At 33.4% G+C, this 20,666-nt stretch overlaps 1 protein-coding gene across 2 annotated transcripts; it reads left to right on the plus strand.

The window, feature by feature from the left end:
• Window positions 1-1,826: 1,826 nt before the first annotated feature.
• On the plus strand, window positions 1,827-10,705 carry LOC144840620 (transmembrane protein 163a-like). Of its 2 annotated transcripts, XM_078696513.1 has the most exons (9): window positions 1,827-1,936; window positions 4,186-4,370; window positions 7,180-7,296; window positions 7,595-7,638; window positions 7,915-8,006; window positions 8,543-8,639; window positions 9,120-9,231; window positions 9,815-9,956; window positions 10,358-10,705. In XM_078696513.1, the coding sequence occupies exons 2-9, from the start codon at window positions 4,259-4,261 to the stop codon at window positions 10,464-10,466; spliced, it is 825 nt and encodes a 274-aa protein (XP_078552639.1). In that variant the 5' UTR covers window positions 1,827-1,936; window positions 4,186-4,258; the 3' UTR covers window positions 10,467-10,705. The 2 variants fall into 2 exon arrangements, with proteins under 2 accessions (XP_078552639.1, XP_078552630.1); XM_078696504.1 differs by lacking the exon at window positions 1,827-1,936 and having other exon boundaries at window positions 4,057-4,370.
• The last annotated feature ends 9,961 nt before the right edge of the window (window positions 10,706-20,666 follow it).

Below are 20,666 nucleotides of genomic sequence, written 5' to 3' on the forward strand. Positions count from 1 at the left end.
AGGTTGGCACCATTCTCTTTCAATCCTAGTGTCATGGGATCAACTCTAGCATTATCAAAATCACAGCCACTGTCAAGAATGAGTATTTGATTCTATACAATGTATACAAATATAATTAATTAAATACTTAAATAATCTACTTTCAAAAGAATCTAAATATAAAATTCCAAGTAATTTGTTACAATATTATTGTTGTTTTAAATATATAGGCCTATAGTTTGTTGATTTGATAGTTAAGTAAAATTGAATTTCACCAACCATAAATATAAATACTGTACATACATCTACTGTAAATGTTTATTATTAGTTTAAATTAAATCATAAATGTTTTGAATTCTCAAATGACTAATGTGTTAAATGTCTAAAAAATGTGGTATATGCAGATAACATGTAAAATGCAACTAAACCATGGACCTATAAATTACCTATCTAATTTATAGGTCCATGACTAAACTACTACTACTACTACTACCAGGTCCATGGTTAAATCATATATTTCCCCTTGTTTGTTTCATAGGAAAGTGTCCCCTTAATAGGGTGTCCCCTGAATGGAGTTGGCTGTAGTGTTAAATCATATATTTCCCTTGTTTGTTACACATGGAAGTGTCCCCTTAATAGGGGTGTCCCCTGAATGGAGTTGGCTGTAGTGTTAAATCATATATTTCCCCTTGTTTGTTTCATAGGAAAGTGTCCCCTTAATAGGGTGTCCCCTGAATGGAGTTGGCTGTAGTGTTAAATCATATATTTCCCCTTATTTGTTTCACATGAAAGTGTCCCATTAATAGGGTGTCCCCTGAATGGAGTTGGCTGTAGTGTTAAATCATATATTTCCCCTTGTTTGTTTCATAGGAAAGTGTCCCATTATTAGGGTGTCCCCTGAATGGAGTTGGCTGTAGTGTTAAATCATATATTTCCCCTTGTTTGTTTCACATGAAAGTGTCCCATTAATAGGGTGTCCCCTGAATGGAGTTGGCTGTAGTGTTAAATCTTATATTTCCCCTTGTTTGTTTCACATGAAAGTGTCCCATTAATAGGGTGTCCCCTGAATGGAGTTGGCTGTAGTGTTAAATCATATATTTCCCCTTGTTTGTTTCACATGAAAGTGTCCCCTTAATAGGGGTGTCCCCTGGAAGGGGTTGACTGTAGTGTTAAATCTTATATTTCCCTTTGTCCGTTTCCCAAAAGAGGCATTCTAAATGTGATTATAAAACGTCATAAGTTTCGAAAGAGACCACAAGACATTAAAATACAACATTAAAATGAGCCACATTTGTATAGTGTGAATAGCCTATGTGGCGGTAGATTACAGTCATCCTATCTACACTCCTCCACATACATCCATTAAAAAAAATTAAACATTTGCCTCTATATAAGTAACCAGTCCTTAAAGACTAGGGACCACTGCCTTCTTTAAATAATACATATAAATAAAAAATGTTATGTATTTGTGTTTAAATGATGTAGTACTAAATTTGATTCCATAAAATACATTACTATTCTGTTTTATTCATAGTGCCAATATTTTGAATTGAATGGTTTTCAATGACTTTACAATTCGTAGTTTCGATCTTTCGAACGTTTTAATTGCCTCACGTGTTTCTTCCTAATCTTTTTAGTAATGCAGTTCCAAATCCATTACAAAAATAACTATTTTACATATACCAGCATTTGTTTATATAAGTTGTATAAATCAATCACCTTTCATTTATGTTTTAGATTTATGTCTTTATTGTATCTCTTTGAAACCGGCACCTTTTATATTATTACATGTTTTGGCCTAACATGATCAGATACGTTGAATCGTAAACTTCCGTTATTAAGTATAATGTACATGGTGTATCGAGGAAGTAGCCTGTGTATTGTTGTGTAGCTGATTTTCCAAAGATTTTTCTATGAGCACCGGTCTGCGGTGTACGTCTAATAGATGAAGGTCTAGGTAGGTTACTAAATACGTTTTTTCTACGTTTGCCTACCAATTGACATGAAAACAGTGCCGGATTAAGGGATTTTAAATAGTAAGGGACAGGGCTATATCGTAAAGCTCAGCGATCCGGTACCACAGAACCTAATGCAATTTGAGTATCTTAAGACTTAGGCCTACTTGTTCAAATATACTTTTGGTATTTATATTATAACGATGTGAGATCACAGTTTATTTTATTCACATGTGAAGCTAAACATTGCGTTTCTTGCGTACAGAATTGACACCCCTTCCCTTGCTTAGCGCCTCAGGTGAGCACCCTAGTCAACCTGATCATTCCCCACATATGGGCCTCACCAAACGGTGAAAGATAAATAAAACTCATTTTATTGCAATCAACAATCAATACATTGGTATTTTAGTACGTATACATGGAGTGAGCTAGTAATGGTGCATTTGAAAGGGAAAAGGCGTGCCTTCCTGTCCGTTCCTAGTATGACTTTAATCTCGTGTTGAAATCTATAATGTTGGCAAAGTATAGGCAATTATATTTTACGATCAAATGTCATGTTAACTATTTTCACAATTCGTTAAATAATCGTTTATTTATAGAACTATGTTGCAATGTTCAATAACTATTAACAGCAAAGAAATTAAAGAAAGAAAGAAGACACATTCAATCGAAACGTATTAACGGTATCACGTGACGGCTTACGTGAATCTCAGTTCCTCTTTCTACAATAAGATATTTTGATATTCTCTATTTCAAAATGTTTACATAAAAGATAATCGGTTTCGTTACGTACTAATAATACAAATTTAAGAATCGCATGATGTCATAGTACCATCTAATTATTTCTCTTGGTCATACAAATAACAAATGATACAAAGTAAAGGGCTCTACACGTATTTATTCTCGCTTGGTTCCCACTAGTGACGCAAACTACGCAACGTAAGAAATGCCCTTCCAATAATTGTGTTTGCCCCCGCGCCTGCGTGAAATCAAACCTGTGATTTTTTCAGCACTGTTGCGTCGTCGGTTCCCACTTGTGATTACGCAATACAGCACTTTGCGTCGATACGTCGCTGCGTTGCGTTCTAGTTGGAACCACGCTTTAGGGGCAGATTATTTTACGGGAAACGCAATACCCGACTGTTCTTGCATGTGTAGGCTAACGCGAATGTAACCCTGATCCGAATAATCGCATACACATTATTTTGCAATAACGCTGTTACATATCATAAATATCTTAAATTTACCTGTTCAATTGATTATTTACATAAGTTCAAGTAATTAAACAAAATTATCTCATATCATAATAGTTGATAGCCGAAACCTACCGGTATAAATTAGTTTACTACTATAGTAGATAGTAGTAGGTAGAATAATCAGATTTACTACTATATAAGGCAAATGTCAAACCAATGCTTTAAACATAATGTAGGCCAATGAAGCTTATATTATTTAGCCTATACAGGCAAAAATGGGTAGAACATTGAACATGACACATTTGTATTTTTTAGATATCGCAATACTTTACATTTGATAAGGCGCAATAAGCACGTCTGTGGCGTCGCACTTGATAATACATGTTCCAATTTGTAATAGGCCTAACATGAGCTGTCAAACTGTAATAACATGTTTTAGTTCAGTTTTTATTAAAGTTCGAATTATTATACTATTATAAACTGCAACAATGCCATGTCAGTTGTTATTAGTGCGACAGCTCAGTTATTACAAAGTGCGACATATTATTACAAAGTGCGACATATTATTACAAAGTGCGACAATGTCATGTCAGATATTATTAGTGCGATAGCTCAGTTATTACATAGTGCGACAGGTCGTTATTACAAAGTGTGACAGCAATTATTACAAAGTGCGGCATGTCAGTTATTACAAAGTGCGACATTATTATATTACGGCGATTTCAATATTCATTTCGATAATGTTGATGGTCCATAAAAGGAAACTCGTTCGTTTGTGTGTACCATAACTTTGATGAAACCTTTTGGCGCTGTTGACGCATATATTAAGTTTTTTACAAAAAATTGTGCGGGTACGACAAATGTATTCGATGTAAAATCAACCTACCCTTATTTTCTAATTTATATAATTAGTTATAATATGATACTACTGTTCATTCATTCTGAGATGTCTGGACATTCAGTCAAGTTTGAAACATTTGATTGGTGATACACACTGATGACAGTGGTTAAATAGTAGTACGACTGAAAACGATAAAACACATCTGTTGTTGTAGATTCGTTGTAACGGCACTAGCAGTGATCATATTGACTGTACATCAATTTATACGCCTCTAACCAACGTATGCTATGAACGGGTATGGTCACTTAGATTCAAATGGGGAAAAATACCCAGCAGATTCCTGCTACTCTGAGCCATACACATACCAATCCACTACCGCACTGCAGATGAATGTTGAAGGTTAGTAGTTTGTGCTTTAACATACTCGTTGTCGACATTACTAAATTATTTGTTCAGTAAAATACTTAGTAAATAACAGATAACACTTTCCTATTGTCGTTCGTTCAATAATACCAGATGCTTTAACAGATGTTTTTAAGGTGTTTCTTTGGTTGGCCATCCATGCTCTGTCTGTGCTATTATTTTTAATTATTATTAATTGTTTGTAAGAATGTAATTACAAGCGTTTGTATGCCTAATGAAATTACAAATCCCCGTTAAATTTATTTTTACTTGCCGGCGCCGGACGTCCCGTGCCGGGCGTCCCGTGCCATGGTGATTGAAATAATGTCGGATATGAAAGATATTAATATTGTTAGTCCTTTTATTTTAACACTCTAAATATGGCTCAATTAGGTTATATTTTTCAGGATTAAATTTATTATTAATTCATTTTTTAAACATTCTGAGGCGTATGCAGACCGATTATTTCACAAAAGTTAATTTAAACGTTAATAATCTTTTAGAAAGACATGTAGGCCTATAGGCCTCTCTCTTATTTTAAGAATCTCAAAAACAACATGGCTCCATTAGGTCATTTTAAGGATTATATTAATTCATTATTTTGTTTAACATTATAATCTGCTATAGCCCTTTCTCTTGGAGGTTTTAAATGTGCACATAACGTGTTGTTTTTATATTTTAGGCCCACACTAATTAAAATACAAACATAACCATCTATAATAATAATAAAAACTGCAAATGCAATGTGTATTAAAAGATCATTATGACGGTTTGTCGCCGATCTCTTGGGTATTATAGCAAGTACGTTGATTCATATAATATTTGTGATGATAGACCTATTGCTGTACAAATTGCTTAGTAATTGCAGCCATTAAGGATAACATACACTTTTGGTTATTATTGTATTATTCATCATAGTCAACACCACGGTTCATGTGTTTTAATACCAGTACCATGGTTTATGCTGCCAATATGGTAAACGCCAATAAAATGTTATCATCTTGATTGCAAATGAACAACGATATCTTTGATGATAGAAACATCATGATATGGCCGTGACACGAGAGGAAACTCGGCGGTATAAACCTGAACACGCGCGTACGTAATGAGGATGTGATCTATCCGGGTTCGAATCAGTTGGGTCTATGCTTTTCACATTCTCACAGACTTCCTCCATCTTCACCGTTTATAAACTAATTATTTAATTTACTGTATATCACCGGGTGGTGGGTTTAGCGTCTCTGTCCATATTGGCCTACTGTCTGCCTTGCTCTCATTATGCCTGACGAAGGAGTGTTTTTTTTTCACGCTTCTTTCGTTTTAATGTATATTTTTGCTTAGTTTAATCAGGGTAATTTCACCCTTCATCGGTTTATTCCAGTCACTACCTGCAACATTGTAATTTTTTAGTAGGGGCCTAATTTTTCCCGGTAAATATTTAGACAAAACAAAATAAATCTATTTAGTCACTGTTTATTATACAGTACATATTTAAATATATTTACGCTCATCTTCATAGTGATAGAAGCAATATGTTGTTTCTTGTTATTCAAATAAGGCCATAATAAATAAGCTGGTATAAGGAGTTCTGTTGTAAAATAGCATGTGAATACAATAATATATTATAGAATTGACCTGTTGGATAAAACACTGTAACAATGCGTCGTGCAATCATCTTTAAGCTTGGTTCCCACAAGAACGCAACGCAATGGCGTACGCGCAACGCAAGCGAGTTGACCAACGACAAAGCGACAGTTCTGATAGTCCAAAACTTTGAAATTTGTAGATAAAACACTGTAACAATGCGTCGTGTAATCATCTTTAAGCTTGGTTCCCACAAGAACGCAACGCAATGGCGTACGCGCAACGCAAGCGAGTTGACCAACGACAAAGCGACAGTTCTGATAGTCCAAAACTTTTGTCAAATTCCGTTGCGTCCTATCTTAAGCTTAGTTCTCTGCACTAGGACGCAACGAACGGACGACGTAAGCACAAACAAACGAGTTGACCAATGACAAGCGACGAATCTGTAGCGTGCCATTGGTCAACTAACCTGCGTTGCGCTTACGTCCTTTCGTGCGTCCAAATGGAAACAAAGTTTGAACAAAAATGTATAAATGTATGCAGGAATATAGTCATCATACATACGCCAAAGGAATAATATCACATTATATAATAATCGTTTCTATCAATTTACGGGCACATAAATCAGGTTTTGACAAAACAAAAGAAAAATGTTAAATATAGGCCTAAACCTAAGCTATAAACCTAACGGCAAACTAATTTTGCCACAAACCACCATGTTCGTTGTTTTGGTAAACTTTGTCTCCTCCATACAGCAGATTAACTAGAAATCAATTTTTTATTTCAATACCTGGACCTAAACTTTGGAACGATCTCCCTGTTAAAATAAAACTTTCTGTACCTTTAATTACTTTCAAAAAATCTGTAAAACGTTTCCTATTAGCCATTTAAACAACTTACTTTTGATGTTCAATATTTTATCTCTTTCGTTTTTTGACTTATTTTATTTTTTATTGTTTTATACAGTATTTCTTTTTATGTATTTTGCATATTTGTATTGTAGGGGCCCTCATGAGACAATCTATTGCTATTGCTTGCCTAGTGCGGGCCCCAGTTATAACTGAATAAATGTGTATGAATCTGAATCTATATAGCACTTTACTTTATTAAGGATTGTTTGGTACGATCAAAAACATTAGTTTAAGAACTCCTGTTTTATTCATAAATAAAAAAAAATAGAGGATACAAGCAGAAACATTATTATTGGTTTTTTTTTATATAGAACAAAAAAAAGAGGAACAACTTAATAGGCTAGTAAGACAAAAATGGGAATCTACAGCTCTAGGACTGGCCATTACCTCTGTCATCTGCCTGATCGTTCTTGGAAGTTGTAGTTTCTGTAAGTACGATGAATGGTATACTTTAACAACACTATATGTAATGGTAGTTAGGGGTAAGGCGATCAATAGGAACATTATTAATGCTGATACGACCAATGAAAATGACAAATACCTCTGTACATGGATGATGTCGACGACGAACAGGACGTTTTATTTATTACTTTTTTATTGATTTATTTATGACGTTATGATCATGACAACGACTGAAAATAAGAGACTTGCCTGGACAAAAAAATAATTATAAAATAACATTAATTTTATATTGAAAACAAAATATTTGTTTTATGTTTCTTTAAGATGTTTCATCGACAACTAATAGTGCTGCTGCCTATGGTTTTGGGGTAAGTTTTAGTCTGTTTAGATTTGACCATGAATTTGCAAACATAAAGCTGTGCCTACACTATCAAACTTTCTGTGACAAAAAAATGTGATGTGCCCATATATGGACATGATGATGTCATGTCACTGCCATATTTTGGCATATCACAACCATATTTAGGCATATCACACTTTTTTTTGTCAAACTAGTTTGATAGTGTAGACAGAGCTTTAGCTTTAAATATAAATCAATATAGTTATGTAGGCCTAACATGCATGTTCAATATTATACATTTCAGTTTGATTGTTTTCTGGATGTCGGAACTTCACTGGTTGTAATTTGGAGGTTTTGTGGATCTAACAACTCACAGTCTGCGAAGAAAGAGAAAATGTATGTTTGAGAATGTATTCAGGTATTGCATATATAGTAAACAGAACAGGGTCTGGGCCAAAGCACAACAGATGCACTCTGTTATCTGCAAAACACGTGGTAAATATTTGGAGACTGGCTGCAAGGCCAGTATGCAGTAGCTGAGTGGTTAGGAGTTTAGGATTATCATATCGAAAACCCCGGCTTCGATTCCCGAAAGGAACAAGTCAGTCTACTCCGCCGTATGAGTAGGCCTACCTGTTTGAAAAATATAAGAGGATAAGGAAAGTAACATACTAATAATACAACGCCTTACAGCAATGAGCTCCTAAAGCTTGGTTTGCAACGCAAGGACGTAAGCCGCAACGCAAACCAATACACCAATCACAAGCAACAGTTGGAATAAGCCTTTGATTGGTCAATTCGCTTGCGTTGCGGCTTACGTCCTTACGTTGCGTGCTAGTGGGAACCAAGCTTAACGTTCAGAAATCATCGCATTAATTGTTTTTTAATTATTTTTTCATTAATTTACTGTTTTTGTATTCATTATTTTTTAGAGCACTGTTTATTTTAGGTATTCTTTTCATACTTGCGTCAACGTCAGTCGCTAGCAAGTCCGTCAAGTTTCTTATTGATGACGAAGTGCTGGACACGGTAAATAAAGCTCTGTCTACACTATCAAACTAGTTTGACAAAGTGTGATGTGGTCATATATGGTAGTGATATGCCCAAATATAGTAGTGAAATTACATCAGCATGTCCATATATACGATAAAACTTTATTGTCACAACGGCAAAAATATACAGCTATGAGATATGGGTCCTTAATATATGGGCACATAACATTTTTGTCACATCAAGTTTGATAGTGTGCGCAGAGCTTTTGACATAGGTTTTGGTGCGATCTACATTAGCAATTATAATAATATCATTTCATATAGACCAAATCAATGAATATGAAAATCGGTCAGAACAAATCGTCAGTCAATTTCAGAGGTTGTGTTGTTGTGTACTAAATCTTTCCATTAACTGTTGTTTTTAGACATTTCAGACAATGACATAATCAATCATATATCATTTTTTTTTTAAACTTGCTGTACAGTAGGCCTACTTAAATTCTTTCCTTTTTTTCAGAGCGTAGGATTATACACTTTAGCCGGTTTTGCAACCTTCTTTTCATTGTCATTATTTATAGCAAAATTATACGTCGCAAATAAGTTGGATAGTAAGAGTGTACGAGCTGATGGTGAGTTTAATTTTAAATAGAATGTATAGTAGTAATGTTATTATGAAAATCTGTATCTCAATATGAATTGTGTTTGTTTGTTTGTAATATTTATTGCTATCCATAATATACACAATACATTACATTATAATTTGAAATTATCAAAATCATACAGAAACTAAATAATTATACTATTATGGTATAGCAGAGGATAACCCTTTAAGCTGGGAAGCCTGTTATTATTAAATGAACATCTAAACATTTGATTAACAACATAAAAAAAATATAGAAGGATAGACTATAATTTATATATTATAAAATACAATTTAAATTACTTTATTTTATTTATTTTTAAAATGAATATTCATGAATTGTATTACATTTTTTAAATTTACGATTGATAACCGTCACAGATTCAATTACTTGATCTATCTATACATGTTATTTCAAACTTTCAAATAATCTTTATTACAATCATTATATTTATAAATAAAATAAGATTGGATAATTAGAATTCATTAAAATTCAACCAGTTTTTTTTTAAAGACGTTATAATCCTAAATCCATCTCAGATTATTAAATACAGTGTTATTTGTATACACAGGGTACAGTTCTCTGGCATGTGGAGTTACAGCTTTCACAATTATCATTAGCTCTATAGCTTTTACGATAGATAACGATGTTTACTACCTTGATGACATTGTAGGACTAGTGCTAGCTGTATTGTTGCTATTGTACGGAATCAAGTAAGAACTTTCCATAGGCCTACTTATACTCTGGGCCTATGTTTAAAATATTTCTATTATATATTCTATTTTTTTTAAAGTATTTCTATTCGGAATTTGAAAATGGTCAATAATAAATTGTATGTCACCATTAGACTTGCCCCAAGTCTTTATTTATTTATTTTTTTATTTCGATTGTTATCTGAGCAAACACAAGCAGTATACGTATGAAACGCCATATGTGCCAAAATATTTATCTTTTTACTAATATTATTGTAACCCAGACTAGCTAACCATGTACCCGGTATTTGTTACATTGCCGTGTATTTGAAGTTAGAATGGGAAATCTTTGTATTTTAAACTGCTACCATTTTAACTAACGATGATAATATTTAATAATTAAATTATAATTCTCATTTCAGAATCATTTGCGAGGCTACGTGTTTTTATCCGTCACGCGAAGACCCTCAACAAACAAAATTAACTTCCATGGAATACCAAGAAAAACGAGGATACGAAACTATGGAATGAATGATACAGTAGTTGAAAGTTTATGCAGTGTTGAACTATAGAGGGCACTTTTTAAATTATTGTCATCGTCAGCAGCGAATATATAAAAGCATTTTACATAGGCATACAGTATATAATAGAGTATTTTCTTTTGTAAATAAAAAGGTTTTATCGCACTAATTATTTATGTACATATTGCAATCTTGAAAGAAATTTAATTTACTACAAATCTGATATGTTAAAAGATATTAAAATTTTATAACAGATTTATGCAAATTAATTTCCAAATAATACATTACTTTGAATTAGAAAAAGAGAAAAATTAACTGAAATTAACAAATAATGAGTATATTATCGTTCTTATTGGTATCATTGTTGCGTTTTTAAAATCTTTTATATACCGTATAGTCAATATCTATTTTCGTCATGTTGCACTGACGATTGAGGAACGATGGACGCATGTGCGTCATCTCAATCAGGAAAAAATCATCGCGTATCGTGGCCGATAAATCAATGAACTACTGACCAATCAAAAACAATATTCACCACCACGTGCACTAAACTAACGGCGCGCGGGGCATTTGAATACAACATCACTCACGACCGGCGGCTGGTAACTTAATACCACAACCACAATCGCAACACACTTAGCTAGGGCCTACACGTTAGACAAGGAACTTTGAATTGTAAGTTTCAACATCAATTGATTATTAAATGTCTTTCTTGTATTTAGCATTGTGATTATCTAAACGATGCTCATCTAATTAATATCCAATTGTCTACACTAGTCCTGGGGTACTAAGGTCTATGCCTAGCTGCTATAGCCTAGGCCAGGTAGAGAAGATGTCTCATTCGAAGACTAAAGCCATGTTACTGTGGGTTAAAAATGCTTGTATGGGCTATGTGGTGGTAATAGCCTACGCTTGGGAGATCATGGAGGCCTGGCCTAGATTTAAAATACAAACGTCTACAGCAGCAGAATAGAGAGGTAGGGAATGGACATACGTTACGTCATAACTAATTATCATAATTTATGCTTTATTTTACTCGTTGGTGTGGCAGTACCTGTTTGTATGTATGAAAAGGTTTTCCGGTGAGATGACAATTTTTATGCAACATTGGGCAGATTATTTAAATGAACAAAAATGTGTTTTCTTAATTAAAATTGTTACTTGTAGGCCTATGTCGTTGGATATTATTACAATTAGGCTAATAATATATCTTATCAACGAATGGCCAGGGCAATAGTATTACGTTATGTCTAAAGATACGGTACCGTATCCATACTTTTAAAAACTAAAAGTACGGTAATTATAGAGGGCGCTATGTAATGTGGATGTTAATCAAATAGGTTATTGCATTGTATCTTTAGCAACGGCGATAATATTAACGAAAAAATGAACATATAGGCCTATAATTTAACTAAAAAAGCTATAGAAAACACAAATGAAAACAACACGAAACGAAATTGACGATAATCAGTTTAGATAATTAAATAATAAACGAATCAAAAACCTAGTATGAAGGAGGAAGGAGAACGAACCATGTACAATACCACACATACGTCGAAAGAATGAAATTCATCTGATTGGTTGTACGTATGTCGCCCTCTATGCTAGATTTCATTATTATATTTAAAAAAAGCAGAAGTAGGCCTAATTAATTAACGAAAGTGAATCTAACTTAAAACGTTAAGTTAAAGTATTAATTAATAATTATTTAGCAAAATGCAATTGGTCTGTTCTAATACCATATAGGACAGTAGTATATAGAGCATGCCTGATGTCGAAAGATATACATTCTATAAAAATTGTGTAATTATAATAATATTTATTCAGAAACTTTTTTAAAGTATTTACAAGGAACAAGTTATAGGCATGAGACCAAACAGAATATTCTCGTCCATCATTGACATCAATTATAATAATTATGATTACAATAAAATACGTATCGTAGGCCCGACCATAGACCTACATTAGGCCTATTAAAAAAGACATGTGATGCGCGCTTGCATTGTTTTTGGTTTTTCTAAATGTACACTCGTTCTTTTCTATTATATGTTCATTTATGTTTTCTTCTTGCTTTTTTTAAACCAACCAGTTTCTCATCAAAATTATGTTCGGAATTCACTTTTGACATTACCCTGATAACAGTTGATAAAAACGTCTCACCATCGTCTGGCGGTTACCAAAACCTGCTATGGTAAAAACATCTGACCATCGTCTAGACTTAACACTGACCAGTATCCGCCTCGCCGTCCAGTCAAATGTCGCCTTACAGTCTGGGATATTTTTTAGTTGCACTAAATTGTCAAATCAGAGAGTTGTAAAATCACACCTCTCTGGTCAAATGAGAAGGTTTCATAATAAAAAGGCTGTCACAAAATTACACACAGAAAGAAAATTAGGAAGAAAATTGATGTTAAAAGAAAAGAATGATTTAATCTAAATTCAGATAGTTTTTAAACTATTTTTGACGCGATGGATAATAATATGGTCAAATATATTAGGCCTGTTTAGTTTTCACATTATTTTTTTAGGGCAAACGGTCATCCACTTTGGAAAGCAAGAGAGTAAACACAGAAAACCGAAAAGTGACATCTGTTGTTGGTAGGCCTAACTCAAGTGTTTTAGAAAATTAAAAGAAAAGAAGTATTGTTTCACGTAATGACGCATTGAAAATCGTGACAACGCCGAATACATTTTCTTTGTCGAAAGTGGATTAACACTTCAGACAATGTGTTTGTATTTTACCCCATGATGGCGTATTTCGTGCAACCTGTTCATAGTCTGTGGTATTTTCTTTGTTGCAAAGTCAGAAAATCTTCGCGCCATTTTTGAGAAGCAGACTTTATTCTTAAGTAAGTAGATGAGAAAGGTAAATCAATTAATTGGCACGTGCGAATTTAAGAAGCTTGCATAAGAACGTTTAAAACTTTAAGAAAAGATCAATAAAATAGAAAAGGGGTATAGTATAATTCCTAATTATTATAATATAGGCCGACTGTAATTGTAAGCTCTCCATCACGACCATCTGAAGCACACAGTCCACATGTGTGCGTAAACAATGTTTTTTTGTGTATTTTATTGTTCTTTCTTTTAGATGCACATTCCTCTTGAGTGCCATTGTAAAAGTGTACTCCAAATAAATTATTATTAGACCCTGTGTACCTGATCCGTTACTTTATTATTTCGTTTGCTACTTTTATACCGGTTAGTAAATAAGTAGGCCCTATTTTTCCTGAATTAATTGGCAATCAAGCCCTTTTTAACATGTTGCTTTATAAGTTCATAAGCTCCTTACATATAATTTATATTTAAAAATTATATTTAGAAATTTATATTGAATATTTTAACTAACTATAATACACTCCAATAGTAATTTTAGGCCTAACTATTATATCCTATATCTATAGGTAATACAAACCTATTCAAATACCTCACTCAAATTACGTGTCAAAACATTGGTTTACTTCGCTAAATGGGCAATAAAATTAAGAATTTGAGCCCATATTAATTAGCGCCCTATGATTAGCTAGACAAATGACAAATGACTGTGCATAATAATTCAACCAAAATTGATAATGCTAAAACAGTCTATATCATTAAAGACCCCTTCCCTGCAATTTTGGACGTTTTTTGGAAAATAATACATATATATCACTTTAAAAACATTAAACCATGTCATTCCTTGTCTTAAATGTACGTTTTATGGTAAATTATGATAAAAAGTGAGAAACAATGCACTACCTAAGTAGCTCGCGGCGATCGACCTCTCGTGGACGGTCTTAGGCCTAGCCTAGCTAGGCTTAGTTTTGTAGGCCTAGCTGGTAAACATCGGTAACGTACGAACATCGTACGCTAGCTTTATACCTAGCCTGACGTTGTATAGTTGCTGCATTAATTGCCTTTCTATTTTTGCCAGACTCCGTTGATACAAATTGGGGAAAACCCGGTATTTTCGCTGAAAAGTTAGGAGTCTTCCATTTGTTTTGGCCTCACGATCGATTGAAAAGTGGGCGAATTACAGGTGAAAAACAAAAATATCAATCCGCGCGCAATGCATTTTGGGCTTTATAGCGGGCCGCTATAATTATTAGAATCGACTTATTTTTCACATTTTTAACCGTTTAAAGACGAAAAAAGTTATCGCAATAGGACCATATAGTATTATTTTTACATTAAATATAGTTTGTGATCTTAAATTAGATCTAAAAAACGTAGGGAAGGGGGCTTTAACCTTCACTCCATAGGCCTAATACTTGAATTGTCGTGCAATATACTTTAATTTTAGAAATGTTTGTACTTTCTTTCCTAGGAGCATTGCCTAGGATATTTATTATACATAGGCCATATGATATTTATTATACATAGGCCATTGGCCCGAATACATAAATATAAATATAAACAATACAATAAACTTAAACTTATGTGTGCGTAATTAAATAATGCTTTCTCTTTTTATAAGCAAAGTAAATGAACTTAGCAAGGTTAGAATAAATATTTGACTTGACATTAATAAAATAAATTTATTTATTATTTATATACTGTACTTTTGTTCAGTGATATCATAATCTCTATGGTTTTATGTAAATGATAAAAAAAGTCTGTTTTTATTAACAGCATGCCGATCACAGTACATCGGTAGATGAATGATTTTCTTTGTGATATTTTACGACTATGAAAATAAACTTTTCACTGTAAAATACCTGCAATATTGTATAGGCCCTATAATGTAAATATATATTGCTGAATTAATGTGAATGTGATATGAGATAAATGATATTTTGTAAAATCATAAATCAAAGGTTACCGTTTGCTATCTATAATAGGCCTAACTGCTAATCTTGATTGACATGAACTTGTAATGTTTAACTTTACGTGGAATTGGTTTATTATCGTCACATAATAATGTACCAATGCATTAATGCAATGAAGAACATCGAACGTATGGGGTGGTTATCTTCTATGTGGGGGGTCCAGTTGAATGGGGAAAGTCTGAGCTTTACTTGGTATCTTTTTAGGCAATACATTATCAGCTTTAACAACATTATCAAAAGTAGGCCTAGGATATAAATATTATTGTAAACTCTACTGTATTGATTTTCTTTAATATAGGCCTAGGTATAATAAAGACGAAGAATTAAAGTATTTATTTGAAATAGGTGTTCAATGCGAAATTCAATATAGGGAAATAATGTAAAGTATTTATATTTGAAGGAGTTGTGAGGTGAGTCACAATTATATTTACTTAAACATTGAATAGCCAATAATGTCATTGTGTTGTTCCATTGTGTCACCAGCCTCCCCTCCTTTGATCCATATTCTAGATCCGTTACAGGTAGGCCTAACCAGGGAGGTTTTTCACCTCCCTGGCCTAACTGTCTATATTATTATTATAAATAATGACATTAATATACTGTTTTATAGGCTACACATGTCTTTAACAAGTTAGGCCTATAGCTAGCATACCGGTACTGTATTATAATATTGAAGGATTAGGAGTAATGTCGCTCTTTATCCGCTTAATCTGCCCATTTATGATATGTCCATTTATGATATGTCCACGCCGCTTCTTCATGATGCAGATTTATCACAAGATCAAATCGTGCTTCCTTATGACCTATTTTTGGTGGCATGAATACGCCGTATTATTAAAAGGGAAATACCCGACGTTGTGTAACTTATTCAAAGGGAAACACCCATACCACATATTTCGTTTCTTCACAATGAACATTATAGTTGGAGGTTTATAGCCTATTGATAATGAGGTTTTCCACTTTGCAATAAATATTATTAAAAAAATGTTTGTCAGGGTTGTTTTTGAACTAAACCTATTGTATATCCTAATAAACATAAAACCTGAATTTTGATATGCTTGTAGGCCTATACGTAGACTTTCGATACGAATAAAACATATTAAAACATTTAAATCTAGGCCTATAGTTAAAAGAAAAAATGTGGTTATTGTGTCGATCACTGTCATCATTAAAGTTGACAGGCCCACATAATGAATATTAGGTAGACACAAATCATTATTCTTTCATCTAAAAAGGAATGTAGACCTTATAGTATAACTCCATTGATAGACAAACAATCTATAGGCCAAGTGACAGTTAAAACTACATTTGAAACGAAATACGGATACAGCAGCCTTCCAACAATATCCCAAAAGTAGGGCGCGTAACCTTCTTACCATGGCAACTGAACAGATAACAGAAGGATGTAACGATTGTATTTACTAATTGTTATTAACGGATTCGGGCTTACCGGTTAATCTAGCCACGCCATACTACCCATTATTTAGCTTAAACTGCGATTATCGTTCTTTAATTTTACACATTGAACATCCTAAACCAACGCCCAGCATTTTATTTCCAATATATTAAATTCAACACCTGGCTAGGCCTAGTTTATACGAATCTACACGTCAGTTTGAAGAGCTAAGCTTGAATACGTGCTTAAAGTAATACAATTTTCCGGTTTCGTTTGGGTAATTATTACAGAGATTTACATTCAACGAAAGTGCTGTGGAGACATTTGGTGTTTTCCCTTCTTTTACGTATTGCTGTATTGTATATAAGGTTCACACATGTACATTTACCTTTTTAAGTTGAATAGGATAATTTTTACCTTTTACTTCCTGATACCCATTTTCAATATGATAATTATCATCAAGTACATGCCTAACTGTCTTTAGTAAATAATGTATGGTATCGTTTTCTTTCGATTCTTACTGCTTGACCTCGGTACAGTCATGGATGATTTCCTCCATGGTGCAATAGTCACATATATATATCACATGTATATCTGCTGAATTGTAAAAAGAAAATAATTAATTTTGTCTACAGTTGATAACATACTTGTTATCTCTTTGGTCTTGTTAAGTCACGGAAACTAGTTAGGGTACCTACAATTGAATGGTTAATCCGTACAACAATCGTTTTTACGGGTGTGTACCGGAAGAATGCATATACTGGTAGAGATGGGGGAAAAACAAAAAAACATGATTGATAACACATAAAGGCATTTCTTGTTAATGGGACTCTTTAAGGGGCTTCGTTATCGTTTCTTTCAAATATTTTAAGCCGTGATCAATAACTCGGCGCGTGGCCCAAACATAATCTTTAAACCGGTCGCGTGTGCTGAAGAAAAGAATGTTCGATGATCATTGTTTTAATCAATGGGCACGAGCCAGACAAAAATAGTGCAATTAATGAGCTCTAAACAGATTACAAAATTTGCCAGACTGGGCCAAGACAGCATTCCTCTACCCGCGTGCAATAATAAGATGATGGTGTTCGCGCTTGTGGTGACATCCCTATTTGTCTTCGTACCCTGTTCGTACTAATTATACCTGTATTGTTTGATTGTTGGTTTTGTTTAATGTGTTTACTTATTTATGTTTATCCATGGTATCTGTATTGCTAGCCAGCTATTTTACACACCCAAAAGAGGCATATCCATGTATAACTATAGTAGGCTTATAGTATGATACATCTTTCGTAAAGAACCAGTCATTTTGTGCCAAGACTCAAGTTGTTTTTTAACCATAGCATGCTCAACATTATACCATTCCCATCCACTGAATAATGTTAATAATAGCACGAGTGTTTTCCAAATAATAATAGTCTTTATTTAAAGTTACACTCGTACTATTTCATAATAAGAAACAAATAGCATTGTATTTTTACTACCATCGTTATTGAATAATGCTGTATTATAAGAAACAATAAATCATGACCTTATTTGTAAATTCGGTCGTCAACCTATTAGGCCTTACTTGGAAACGGTAGTAAATATGGAAGTACGTCATAAACCGGATCAAAATGCGGTCGGGTCAAACTTCACATATCTTCCAATTTACCATATTTAATTTTGATCAAACGTCTGAATAGTTTCCTCAAATATTCCCGCCTTTTTTACCTGCAGGAAATACTACAATGGTGACCTATTGTTCACCTGAGCTTGTCGTCCGGTCAATGAACGAACACCTTACGGATACAAAACAAGAACTTAAGCACTTTCTTGTATTGTATTGTACAGTTCTGATTATAGTATTGTTTCATGATTCCATCCCTATTAATTCTGCTACAATTTTTAGAAGGAACTATTCCCAATCTTCGAGTTGTTTATAACATCAGTTTTTCATAATATGTGTAGCCTGCCTACATTCATGGTTTATCCAAAGAAAAATACAAATATGTATTTTTTTTTTATTTACATAAAATGTATTTTTGTATAGGCCTGTTTTAGTGGTGTTCATCACGAACGCTGAACAAGACTTCTCCCACCAGAGCGATTATTGGCCAAATGTGCATAGATTGATTTTATTATTGGTGTTAAGGATTTTTTAAGGGTTATTCTTTTGGGTTCATGCTTGCTCCTGGTAGGATGTGTATTGTTTTGAACTGTCTGCTTTCTGAATATTAATATGATTGGTTAAAGACATAAAAAACAGGTTATTAATTTTCCATAAGCAAGCCCCTGTCTTCATTCTGATGGTTCGAATAATATCTGGAGAATACTCTGGATAGAATCAAGTCCATGAACATTGTATAAATGCATCTAGAAATGTCTGTAAAGCTCTGTCTACACTATCAAACTTTATGAGCCAAAAAAGTGTGATGTGCCCAAATATGGCAGTGATATGCTTAAATATGGTATTGATATGACATCATCATGTCCATAAATGGGCACATCACATTGTTTTGTCACATGAAGTTTGATAGTACATAGCTTTACAGAAATAACAAAATTCAACATTGAATTCTATTTGAACGATTAAATGAATTTGCCGCCCTCTAATTTCAATTATTTTAAAATACCGGATGGAAACTGATAGGAAAAAGTTGTAATAATAACGTCACGATTTTCAAGGACAAAATCAAATACTCGAGTTTGATAAACATGACAGTCAATTATATATATAGAATATCATCTTTGGTTAAATTTCCAATTTTTGTTAGCCTATTAAAGACCAATTGTAAAATACCGAAAACAGGACGTTTTCCTTTGACGGAACAATAAAAACTACAATTTTCTTCGATTCATTCAATACAAAATATGTATATAGAAGTCAATTAATTTTGATTCATTGAGATATGAAGTGATTTTTTTTCTTGTTAATTTTAATCTCTAGTTTATTCTATTTTTGTATATACTATGTTCCCACTTCTGCGTTGCCAAATCTGTAATAAATACGACAAAACAAATATCAACATAAATAGATTCCGCTCGTTGTGTTTCATGGATCCCATTTCTGCTGCATATCATCAATACGGTATAAACTGTAATAATAATTATACGGATAATAATTCGATGACATGTTTCTGCTGAAATTACTGTGTGACTGTATTACGACCTCATTTCTTTTCACAAAACTCAAACCAATTTATTTTGTATTTAATACAGGACCACAATGTAACAGGTTTTGTTTTACCTGATTGTGTATTCTTGGATAAATATGTCGTTAAATAGATTACCATAAAATAATATTACTTTTATATATTGTCTGATCCTGCTCAGAATACATTTAGTTTTGTTATGTAGTCACTATACATGTAGGCCTAGTATGTTCTCTCTATTAGTAAGACTCTGGATCTGATGGAGATAATAACTCATCCCTGTTGTGCCGTACTCCACTAAATTTGACCTAGTTGTACATATTTCCTCCATTGGTTCATCTTGAGTAATATTATACTCGTTGGTTGTTAAAAATATCTCGTTAAAATCGCCCCAAGCGGCAAATAGGTCAAGATGAGACCGCTGGAAAGTTGGTCAAGTTCACAACGGGGCACACCAGAACTGGATCATAACAAAACATTGTAGATCCGACCATTTTGTTTACAAGAACCGATTTGGATGGATTTTTAATTTATTTAAACGTGGCTAATCGTTCACGAATAAACTGATTACAATACAATACTAACCTACCGATATATAGATTAGTAATATTTGCACATCCGCTTAAAAATAAGCCTGCTTGATTTAGGCTAGATGGGCTTTTTTATGAGTTTACTCTCCAGAAAATAACACGAACGGCCTACAATATTGAAGAACAGTCGGGAGTACAGTAGGCCTACACCGTTTAAAAACAATTATTGTGGTTTCTCGTTCTTCCTTAATGATATGAGGTCATCTACATTTTTTTTAGGCGATTTATACCTCAAAAGTGGTACAAAATCACAACAAACTTCCAAACGAAATGAGCCTATATTAG

Source organism: Antedon bifida, chromosome 1, assembly GCF_963402885.1.
Source record: "Antedon bifida chromosome 1, ecAntBifi1.1, whole genome shotgun sequence".
NCBI classification, from domain to species: Eukaryota; Metazoa; Echinodermata; class Crinoidea; order Comatulida; family Antedonidae; genus Antedon; species Antedon bifida.